Genomic DNA, 11811 nt, shown 5'->3' with positions numbered 1-11811 from the left:
CTTTTTTGTATCTCATACAAAACATGCGCAGCGAAAAATTAACGGATCTACTTTACTCTCAATTGATAACATGTACTATGTAAGTTTCAAAATTAAAGAACAAGAAAGCGTACCTTGAAGCGGTGAAATTCAAAATCGAAGATTAGAAGCACTTGGGAAGACTTTTAATCTTCATTCCAATTCCACTTAATGCCCAAGATGTGTGGTCTCTCAATCAGTTTTCATCAAAGAGAGAATAGGAGAGTGTCCAACACTCACATACAAACCATTTCATTCCTTGTATGAAAACACTTATGAAAGTTTCTCATGAAAACCCTTAATGAAAAACTTAATGAAATTTTGTATGTTTCTCTCCTTATATATATAACTGATTATCTAATTGGGCTAGCCTTTTGGGCCATTCCAATTGGGCTATTGTGTGTGGCTTCGAGTGGGACCAAAAGGGACCAATAAGACACTAGCTCCAATGGGCCTTGGGCTTTTTAGTCAACTCTTGACAAGTCCAAAGTTACCATTAACTATATTTAATACCACTATATAAATATAGTTGCACTTTAGGCCTTATCTATAAATTATATCCCAAGACTTTATTATACATGCAACCCTTTCATAAAATATTCGTAGTAATACAAAGTCATGAATATAGACTGTCAATTTGAAGATTACTACATCTTAATCCTTGAGTACCCAGTTTAATCCTTTAAGTTATTCATTATATATTTATGAAATCCAATTCCATAAATGTATACTTTAGTAACTTCTTACTAAAGTGGTTGCGCCCAACTCTCTGAATAACCAAACCCATTAAACTTATTTCAAGGGAATATTTTGTATCTCTATTAAGAGACTATGAATTCCATCTTGAGAATACATGTTCCATCAACAATAAATGTGGCTGCCCAACATACTGAGGTTTTGACCGTAACTAATAGATCTCACTCCTGATATATCAAAGCAACCTACATCTCATGATCAGGTCTATTATTCTCTCAGGATTAAGAGTTGATGTAAACAGAAGTCGTGAGATTTATTATTAATTTGACAGTCGTTAGGAGAATAATAAATCTCACAGCGGTCCAGTTCAATATGTCTTAACTCTTAAAACATATCAACATACCAACTAGAAATCTCCATTTCCATGATCAAGACAAATCATCTTAGTTGATCTGTTATAGTCTTCGCAGATGAAACGCCCAATTTCATCACCGACTACGAACTAAACTTCTGAGTTTACAAAGAACTTGTGATTTACATCTTCTGTGACTAAATCACATAAATCACATACAATGCATCTCATGGACTAAGATAATATCTCATTAGTTCATTTATAAATAGTCTCATATAATTAAACAATTTAACTATTTATTACATGCCAATAAATTGGATTTTAGGGCATAAACCCCAACACGAATAGAGATGCGAAAAAGATGATCCAAACCTCTTAATATGGGCCAAGGCGTATGGACAATGACAAAGACCATAGGGCCTAGATCGGGTCTAAACGAATAGGCCAACCACAAGAAAATGCGACAAAAGCGATAAAAGGGGCTACAATAGCACATGGCATGACAAATATAGCCTAGGCCTAGGCACACAAACATTGCATGGAGTACACAAGCACATAGATGATGGCATAGAACACGTAAAGAACATAGATCCAAGCACACAAGCATGTGAAAGCATAAATCTAGGCATATAGGCACGGAAACATGTATGTAAACATGTAGATCCTAGCACACAAACATGGAAGAATGTGAATCCAAGCACATAAGCATGTGAAGACATGGATCTAAACCTATAGCATGGAAAATGAACACATAGATCCAAGCAAGGCATAGCCAAACATCATACAAGCATGTGTGCATGTGACCCTAACATCAACATAGAGCAAAAAGATGAACAAAGCATGGGACACATGGCGTAAAGCATAAACATGTAGATTGAGACAACTAGCATGTGAACAAGCATAGAAACATGCGGATCTAGCCAAACAACGCACGAAAAAGATAGATCTAGGCATAAACACATAGCACAAAGTGTAAAGCACGTAGATTGGGAAAAATAGCATGTGAACAAGCATAGAAGAATATGGATCTAAGCTAAAAACATGCTAGAAACATAATACAACAAGAAACATGTCAAAGAAAGCAATAAAACATGTTTTTAAGGCAAAAGGAGCAAGATAAATGCTAAAAAAATATTTAGGTGGTTAGGGGTGTGGATAGCAACTAAAAAGCTACATCCATACCCCTAAACCCCAAATCCAAGATGTGGAACCAAGGAGAAGAAGTTTAGGGGGGTGAGAACAATACCTTGTGTTTTTGGTGAAGAGGGAAGAATCAAGAAGCTTTGATGTGTTTTTTTGGGTGTCTTTTATGTTTGGGAGAAGGGAAAAACATGTAGAAAAACCAAGCAGAGAGCAAAACTAAAAAAAAATGATCCTCCCCCTGTTTAAAGGGTGCCTGGGGCTTTTTATAGCCCCGACGTGAATTTCGAGGCAAGGGCCATTGGCGGCCTTTCAAGAGCCGCCACCTTGAAACAACCATGGATTGGGTTGATCTTAACACCCTTGGAAATATTTTGACTTCCTGTTTTTCAAAAAGGTATGGAACTTGAAAATCCAACGGTCGGATCAAAAGTTATGACTCTCGGAAGTTAGTGGTGCATCGATTAGTGCGTTATCCCGGCTTTCGTGATATCTCGGCCGTTCTAATTCCGATTTTGACCCATGAATAATGTTGGAATGAGAATTTGATAATCTTCGCAATGGCATTGGTTTCAACCCGTTCTGATGGCCAAATCAAAATTAGGGTTTTTGGGCCCACTTGGGGTCAACTCCGGGTCAAACTTGCTAAAAGTCTCTAAGAAGCTTGGATTTGATGTAAAACTTATGAGAAATGTTGTTTTGTGGGGATTTCGACCTAGTTTGACCTTTGGTCAACCCAGGGCTGACCAAGGGTGTTTTGGTAATTTTGGCTGAACAAGGCACTTTGAGTGCTCCGGTGTCTGAACGGGTTACGCCACATCATTCAGGATATTCTCGCGACCCTATGGAGGAAAAATAATATTTTCAGATTTGTGGGGTTCGGCACGCAAATCGAGGGCAAACAAAATATGGTATCAACAGTTGCCCCTTCTTTATCTGACATCTTGAGTGCAATGAGAGGTGTTAGATAAAGAACATGATTTCAAATTTTTTTGCCCCCAAATTTGCGTGTGGAGACTACTCACGAATCGGGACTGGATTTTTTCCTGACTGGACCGAATTGCCGTAGCTGCTTTTGAAAAATTTCCCGGACTTGCCTCTAAGCTTTGGGAGAGGAAAAGGTTTTTTTTTTTAAAAGGTTTGACCGGGCCAACGATGACTTGGTCAACGCTGACCAGCGGCCCTAAAATGTGCGTTGGGCTAACTCGGCGGCCTTACAAGGTGCGCCGGGTAGCCAGGCCTCCCCAAAGGCCTATAAAAGCCTCCTCTTGCTCATTTTTTATCTCATTTCTCACTTTTCTTCGACTTCCCACTTCTAAAAATATTCTGGAGCGATCTCAAGCTTAGCAGGTTCGTTTATTCAGCTTCAGTCTGCCATTTCAGTCTTTTCTGCACTTGAGGTCAATGTCTATTTTTCTTCTTCTCTTCTTTTTTCTTTTCTACAAGATGTTAATAGCAACGCAACTAGGAAAGCATGCTAATGTTTATTTTATTTTTGGAATTTTATGGGCATATATTTTTTCTTGTCCTGATTTATGCTATGTTCTCTTAGGAAAATGCATATGTGTATGTATATATATATTTTTTGCTTTTTTGTTTGTGCTATATGGGTGTGAAAATATGTGGGAATAAAAATGTGGGATACTGGTAAAGGGACTTACCTAGTAGTCAGGGATAGTGGAAATGTAAGCCTAGGGCCCGACCACTAGTGAGTCCGAGGTGCGGCTGTCGGTTTACTCACTGTAGATTAGGAACTTGGCTTTTAAGTGAATGTGAGCCCAAGACACGGTCGCTGGTTTACCCACTATAGATTGGGAACTTGAAAACTTGAGTGAACGTGAGTCCGAGGTGCGGCCATCGGTTTACCCACTGTAGAATGTGAGTCCGGGGCGCGGCTGCCGGCTTACCCACTGTAGATTAGGTACTTGAAAACTTGAGTGAATGTGAGTCCAAGACGCGGTTGCTGGTTTACCCACTGTAGATCAGGAACTTGAAAACTTGAGTGAATTTGAGTCCGAGGCACGACTGTCGGTTTACCTACTGTAGATTAGGAACTTGAAAACTTGAGTGAATGTGAATTCGAGGACACGGTCACTAGCTTACCTATTGTAGAATATGAGTCCGGGGCGCGGCCCCTGGCTTACCTACTATAGGATGTGAGTCTAGGACACAGTCACTAGCTTACCCACTGTAGAATGTGAGTCCAGGATGCGGTCGCTGGTTTACCCACTGTAGAATGTGAGTCTGGGGCACGGTCGTTGGCTTACCCACTGTAGAATGCTTGTAAGAATCTGCTTGCATGGGCCTACATAACATGTGTAGGAAAAAGTGTTAGTTCATCTGTATTGCCATTTATTTCATGGGCTTCCCATTTGTGCTTGCATTTCTAGTTGTTTTGTAGATTATGTCTTGGAGGACGAGATCTGGAAGAGATTAGGGGAAGGCCCCCGTCTATGTTGCGTCCCACGAGGACTCTTCCTCTGATGATGAGACTGCTTCGGCTGGTGAGCAGGCGGCTTGAGTTCTACCACTAAGGTGACGACAATAGACCCACCGGCGGCATTCCTATGGAGACCCGTTCCAGGAGACAGGGTTCATTTGGGACGACCAATACTTCATCGGAGTCACGCACTATATACAGCAGGGCTTCCTCACGAGTATGCTGCCTAGAGGGAGAGGGACCTCCAGAGGAGAGATTGGAGCTGAGGATCTCGCTATCAACTTAGATGATCTGCCCAGAGATGAGGTTCACTTGGACTTGGGCCTCTGTAGGCGTAGTTTAAGGCCAAGGTTTCCACCATGTCAGGCTAGTGCCGATGCTTGTACTGGAGCGGTAGACTATAGTATTAGAGACACTCATCTTTAGCGAAGGCTGAAGAGGCATACTTCCACTCAGGCGCGTAAGGGAGAGGTATGTTGTCTTCCTGTTATATACATGTGCTAACAGATAACTTTGATTCTGAATGCAAGGGCCTGACAGGATCCGTGCTTGGTGTGCTTGGTCCACCTTTCTTCGGCAGCTATCTAATCCTGGAACCTACCGACGTTATGGGGATTTCTTGAGAGAGCAGGGTTTCGAGGACTTTCTAAGGATCTCCCTGTACTCCATGAGGCACAGGACTAGGGAGGCTCTGGTTCGGCAGTTACATACTGAGACTGGCACCTTTCATTTGGGTTGTGGAGAGTATGCAGTTCTCCCTTTTGATTGGACAACCATCTTGGGCATCAGATTCGGCGTATATCCTATTTCAACTGATGACATGAGCTTTGAGATAGCCTTTGAGCTTTTAGGCATCCCTCTCCCATTGACTACGGACATGAGAGGATATTTTGGGCCCACCGCATCGCCATAGATTCGCACTGAGTGGTTGCAGGGGAGCATCCCCTAGGGTGTGGCACCTACTAACATTCATTTTCAGCAGTTCTTCATGTGTTTTCTCAGTAGTTGCTTCTTTGGCAATAATTGATCGTTTTATCTTGCCAATTGCTGTGGGCCATGAGAGCAGTCTTTGACATTGGGAGCTATAACTAAGGGTCCATCACTTACATATTTTTCATCTCTTTCCTGAGACGAGCTTCTTAGCAGGATTTTAGGAGCCTAGAGGGGTGTTGGTAGATTTTGGCTTGGTGGGTGTATGAGTACATCTTAGCTTTACGACCACGGTACTCTGGTTTGTCTGCGACCTTGTATCCTCGGGCATATGCTTGGTCCCTCTGCACGATTACTAGAGTTGTTCTGGTGCAGCCAGTCACCATTTCTGCGGCACTAGACTGTGTCACTTGGGTCGAGATGGTAGTTTGCCCTTATGATGGATCGTTGCTGGTGAGGCCGGAGCTCATTGTTGCAATGGGCTAGTTGAGAGTACGACATTGATTTTGGGCCTTGATGAGCTGGGAGTTCTTTTTAGCTGAGAGTACCTTCCACCAGGTCATGTAAGTCTATGGAGTACCTAGAGATCCACCTCTACTCGGCTTGTCATTTGAGTCCATTATGATGGACGATCTAGCTTATGCGACAGGCTCTTTTGATGCGTATGTGGACACCAGCATGGATTATATCGCTTGTTCGTGGTGGCCTCTGCGGGACTTATCATGGAAGACGTCCCTGTGAGCGGAGGCCGAGTGCTAGGGGCATTACTCGTGCCCAGGTAGCTTCTAGAGCGGATTGGAGAGCATGTGTAGAGGCTTTGCAGGCCAGAGTGACAGAGCTCGAGACCACTGCTGTCACTAGGGAGGCGCACATGCAAGAGGAGACTGCTCGGGCGTCAACTCAGGAGAGGGAGCTTTGGCAGAGGGATAAAGAATCTCGTGCTACTATTGCAAAGAGAGAGAGAGAGAGAGAGGCATCAGTTTTAGAGTGAGTTAGCCATGCTTCATGGATATACCGTGGTTTTGATAGGAGAGTTATGGGCGGCTCGTGTTCAGGTTCCACCTTCACCTTATATTCTCGGCTTGGGTATTTGCTAGTTCCTTTAGGTCTGCCAGGCGGCTGGGACTCTTTTGCTCAGACTCTGGAGCCTTCTTAGGACCCAGGGTATACTCCAGGCACTTCGGGCGGTGCGAGTCCTTCCACTGGCCCTTTTACTAGCAACAATGATGATGACGATGATGATACCGACCAGTACATTAGGGATGATGATTCTCAATAGGTTTAGCCTTTGTTGTAGCATGATGTAGCCCCTGCGTGGGCATGTATGTATATTTCATGTATCTTGTAGACATTGCCCCATGGTGGGCCAATTATGTATGTATATTGTGTATCGCCTCTTAGTAGGCCTAGACATGTGTGTATTATGTTGCCATACAGTGGGCCTTGATGTATGACATTATCCTTTAGCTTCATGATGTACGTATAAAACAATGCCTCTTGTTAGGACTTATATGTATGATTCTGAGAGAAAGCCTTTAACAAGGCCATAAGCATATGAAAAACAATGCCTCTCATTAGGACTTACATGCATAACTCTAAAATTTGCCTTTGAGAGGGCCGTAAACATATGCAAAACAATGCCTCTAATTAGGACTTACATGTATGATTATGGATATTGCCTTCAAGAGGGCTGCTAATGTACGTGCAAAGCAATGCCTCTAATTAGGGCTTACATGCATAGCTCTGGAAAATGCCTTTGAGAGGGCTGTAGTATGACTTTAGGAAAAATGCCTTTGAGAGGGCTGCTGATATACGTGCAAAGCAATGCCTCTGATTAGGACTACCATGCATAGCTCTGGAAAACACCTTTGAGAGGGCTGTAGACATAGAAACATCGCCTTTAAGAGGGCTGTCGATGTAGGAGAAACAATGCCTCTGATTAGGACTTACATGTTCAACTCTAGATGAATCACATTTAAGAGGGTCGTGAACATAAGTGAGGAGTGATGCCTTTTGGTGGGGCTTACATGCATAGTTCTTGGAAATTGCCTTTAAGAGGACTGCTACTGTATGCAAGGAACAATGCCTCTAGGTAGGACTTACACGTATAATTTTGGAAATCGCCTTTTAAAGGGCTACTGTTGTATGTATGCACTATCGCCTTTTTGTCATAGGAGGCGGTCTCGAACCGGCTTGTGTCACACTTATTTGTATTGCATTGCATTTTCACGGGTTTATCAATGGATTTTGACAATGATCATCCTGCTGGGCGGAGAGAGAAAGGAGATATCACACGAAATAAACTACCCCAGTTTAGGTTTCATGCGATTCCTGACATGAAGGACACGTCGTCGGTGGGATGGTCCCATTCTGGCATATTGGACAAGGTAGAGGGAACCGCGCAAAATAAAACTGCCCCAACATAGGTTTTGTGTGGTTCTTGGCACGAGAGGAAAAAATTCCTAGCAGGACGACCCCGCTCTTATGTGCTGATTAGTGCAAAGTAAAGGAAACCACGCAAAATAAAACTGCCTCAGTTTAGGGTTTTGCGGGGTTCCAAGCTTGTGGACCGGTTGAAAATGGCCTTGACTCCATAGACCATACCAGATGCTGGTAATGAATGCGGACATTCTGAATGAAACCTCCTTAAACACGCCATGAGGCAATATGCATTGATTGTTCCTGTTATTGCCGGGCGGGCTATCCCTTATGGGGTGACCTCATGGGAAACGACTCATTTGATCTTCCAAATAAACTAAAAAAGCTATCGGATGGCTGAGACCGGGTTCTAGTACCCTTTCGTTATGAACTCTGATTATAGAGGCTGAACCAGGCGAATATGGCTTAGCAAAATGAGGTTCAAGGTGTCTGGAAGTGCTGAATGAGATGCACAGAGATAAACTGCCCTAGTGTAGGATTTGTGTAGTCTCGGATGCATGAAAGAGAATTTCTGGCAATTCGGTTCACTGTTAGGCCGACTGCACACCATGTCGAGTACTAAAATGAGGGAATCTTTGCTCTAGTGTGGTCGAAAACATCCTAAACAGGGGGTAGTGGTCAAAATATAGGGGGGTTTGTGCCTGGGGGGCTGAAAAGCCCCAGCACTTGTCTCGAGGGCCTATATTCATTCCACTCTAAGCATGGAGTATGGACGAAAGGGTAATGAGCCTAGTGAGCCACAGTTGGCCTTTTGTCACCTTCAGACTGAGCTAGTGGAGAGGGATTTGGTCTATTTTCGACATTCGCACAATAGACTTAGAGAGGTTGCCAGAGACCTGGGCTTTGATGCAGCCAGGCTGCTTCGCACCCATTCTCTTGCTGACCTGATTCTCCGTACCAGTTTCAGGAGGTTGTGCCAGGCCGTGTCTGATCGCTTGGGCCATGTTTGACTTGTTGGTGTTCTTTCTTGCTTATTTTGTTTTTGTACACATGCTATGTAGTTAGTATTCAACCATGTACGGAAAAGTCCTTCGTAAATTGCTAGGCAATTACTTAGAAACTGAGAAATGGTAGGGAAAGATGGTTATGATGAAATTCAGGATGTATTTATCAAATGGGATTTCATGTTTTGAGTATCAAAATGTATGATAGAAACTGAATGGCACAATACAAGCATGTTAATGAATATGCAGGCAAATGCTTTGAAAATGCAAGATTATACAAATAAGTGATAAATGTAAAATCTAGGCATATCAATATCTTATTTTTCCAAGGATAAATCTTGCTATAGACGGATCTTTCCCTCTTCCCATTGAGGTACATTTCCCATTGGCATGAGCCAGAACATCTTAAGCGGACCACCAGGTTATGGTAGTATTGTAGACAGAGAGCAATCTCGGAGGTGTCTTCATTTCTTATCTTGGATACTGGATCCATCTAATTTTTTAATCTTGGGCAGGAATTCAAGCAGGCACGACTGACTGATTTTTCTTTTAAGACATGACCGAACCAAGATGGCTGCCTATGTACCTCCACTAGCAGGCTCTCTCACACTCTTCTTTTTTGCTCTCTTTTTACGTAGAACACCCTTTCGGGTTTTCAATCTACCTTTTGTATTTTTTCTCACGCCCTCTTTCTTTTAGCTTTCCTTTTGCATAGATTTCCCTTTCGGGTTTTCAATCTAAAATCAAGGCTCCTCCGGAAAAGGCCTTCTTCACCACATATGGGCCTTTGTAAGTTGGGGCAAACTTTCCTCTGTGATTAGGCATGGCCTGGTTACACTTCTTCAAGACTAGATCACCTTCTTTGAAGACCCTGGGTCTAACTTTCTTGTTGAATGCTCGCTCGATGTGGTGTTGGTATAACTATCCATGGCACATTGCGGTCATGCGCTTTTCATTTATCATGTTCAATTGTTCATATCAGGAATGGGCCCATTCAACTTCTGATAGCTTTGTCTAAGATAAAATCCTGAGAGATGGGATCTTTACCTTTGTGGGGAGGACGACTTCCATGCCACATACCAATGAATACGAGGTCGCACTTGTGGAAGTACGAACAGAAGTGCGATATGCATACAAAGCAAACGACAAGTACTTGTGCCAATCCTTGTATATGTCTGTCATCTTCACCAAGATTTTCTTAATGTTCTTGTTAGCAGCTTCTACTGCACCATTCATCTGAGGGCGATAGGGAACTGAATTTCTGTGCTTGATCTTGAATTGTTGGCAAAGTTGTTGGATCATTTTTCCATTTAGGTTCGCCCCATTATCTGTAATGAGCTCTCTTGGCACACCGTAGCGGCAAATGATGTTATGTTTCAAGAACCGGGCTACCACTACTTGAGTGACGCTTTTGTATGAAGCGGCTTCCGCCCACTTTGTAAAATAATCGATGGCCACTAAGATGTACTCATGACCATTTGAAACTTTCAAAATCATGGGTCTGATGACATCCATACCCCAGGCTGAGAAGGGCCTTGGTGCTGTTAAAGAGTGCAAGGGTTGAGGAGGAGTGCTTTTCCTATCTTGATAGGATTGGTAATGGTGGCATGTCCTCACATGTTTAATACAATCAGTTTCCCTAATGAGCCAATAGTATCTTGCTCTCATAAACTTACGGGCCAACATGGGTCCACTGGCATGAGCTCCAAGTAAACCTTCATGCATCTCTTCCATCAGATAATTAGCCTCGGGGGCATCTACGCATTGAAGCAAGGTAGAATCGTGGTTCCTTTTGTACAGGTCTTCTCAGCTTAAGAAAAATTGGCAAGCCTTGCACTGGATAAACTTCTTTTCACTGCCTATGGCACTGGACGGGTATTCACTGTTCCTGATATAAGCCTTGATATCGTGGTACCATGGCTTTCCGTCGGTTTCAACTTCAACATTCATGCATTCTTCGATGTTCATGCAATGGGCCGGCACACCCCAGACTTCTATGCGTAATTGGTGCATATCATCTCCTTTTGATAACTTAACCATGCTAGTCAGGGTAGCCAAGGCATCTGCAAACTGGTTATGTGCTTGGGGTAAATAGGCGAATGTGATATTCCGAAACTTCGGAATCAAGCTGCTGATGCATTTCAGATACAAAATCAACTTGGTGTCTTGGGCTTGCCATTTTTCTTTGATTTGGGAGATGATCAACAGGGAATCTCCAAAGACGGTTAAGTCATAGGCGCTAAACTTTAGGGCCACTTGTAGGCTGACTATGCACGCTTCATATTCTGTGATGTTGTTGGTGCAATCAAAATTTAGCTTGACTGAAACACGAATTTGCTGGCCCTTGGGGGAAACTAAGACTGCTCCCACTCCATTTCCGGTAGAATTGATGGCTCTATTGAAGTAAAGCTTCCATCACCATGGTTCCATATTGTCTGGCTCTAGCTCTAGTGCCATGACATCCTCATTAAGGAAGAGGGATTCTGAAAGTTCTAGATCATTCAATGGCTGGTCCGCTAGGTAGTAGGCTATGGCTTGGCCCTTGATGGCCTTTCTCGTCACAAACACAATGTTGAATTCAGAGAGCAACATTTGCCAACGGGAGATCTTCCCTATGAGAGCTGGCTTTTCAAAGATGTACTTAATGGGATCGATATGGGAAATAAGCCGTGTGGTGTAGTAAAGCAGGTACTGTCGTAATTTGTGCAAGGCCTACACTAAGGCGCAACACGTCTTCTCAACGGTGACGTAGTTGATCTCACAATTGGTGAACTTCTTACTTAGATAGTAAATCACCTTTTCTTTTTGGTAGGGCTCAGCCACTTGGCCTAACATGCAACCCATGGAAGTCT

At 43.1% G+C, this 11811-nt stretch overlaps 1 protein-coding gene across 1 annotated transcript; it reads right to left on the bottom strand.

Moving 5' to 3' along the window:
- Positions 1 to 10765: 10765 nt before the first annotated feature.
- LOC142635043 (uncharacterized) lies at positions 10766 to 11551 on the bottom strand. Its single transcript, XM_075809260.1, has 2 exons — positions 11379 to 11551; positions 10766 to 11087 (listed from the first exon to the last, which is right to left on the bottom strand). Exons 1-2 carry the CDS (start codon positions 11549 to 11551, stop codon positions 10766 to 10768), a joined length of 495 nt encoding a protein of 164 aa, XP_075665375.1.
- Positions 11552 to 11811: the final 260 nt, after the last annotated feature.

This window comes from Castanea sativa, chromosome 5 (genome assembly GCF_040712315.1).
Source record: "Castanea sativa cultivar Marrone di Chiusa Pesio chromosome 5, ASM4071231v1".
Classification (NCBI taxonomy): Eukaryota; Viridiplantae; Streptophyta; class Magnoliopsida; order Fagales; family Fagaceae; genus Castanea; species Castanea sativa.
The sequence above is the reverse complement of the archived record's forward strand: the minus strand, read 5'-3'. Positions and strand labels throughout refer to the sequence as shown.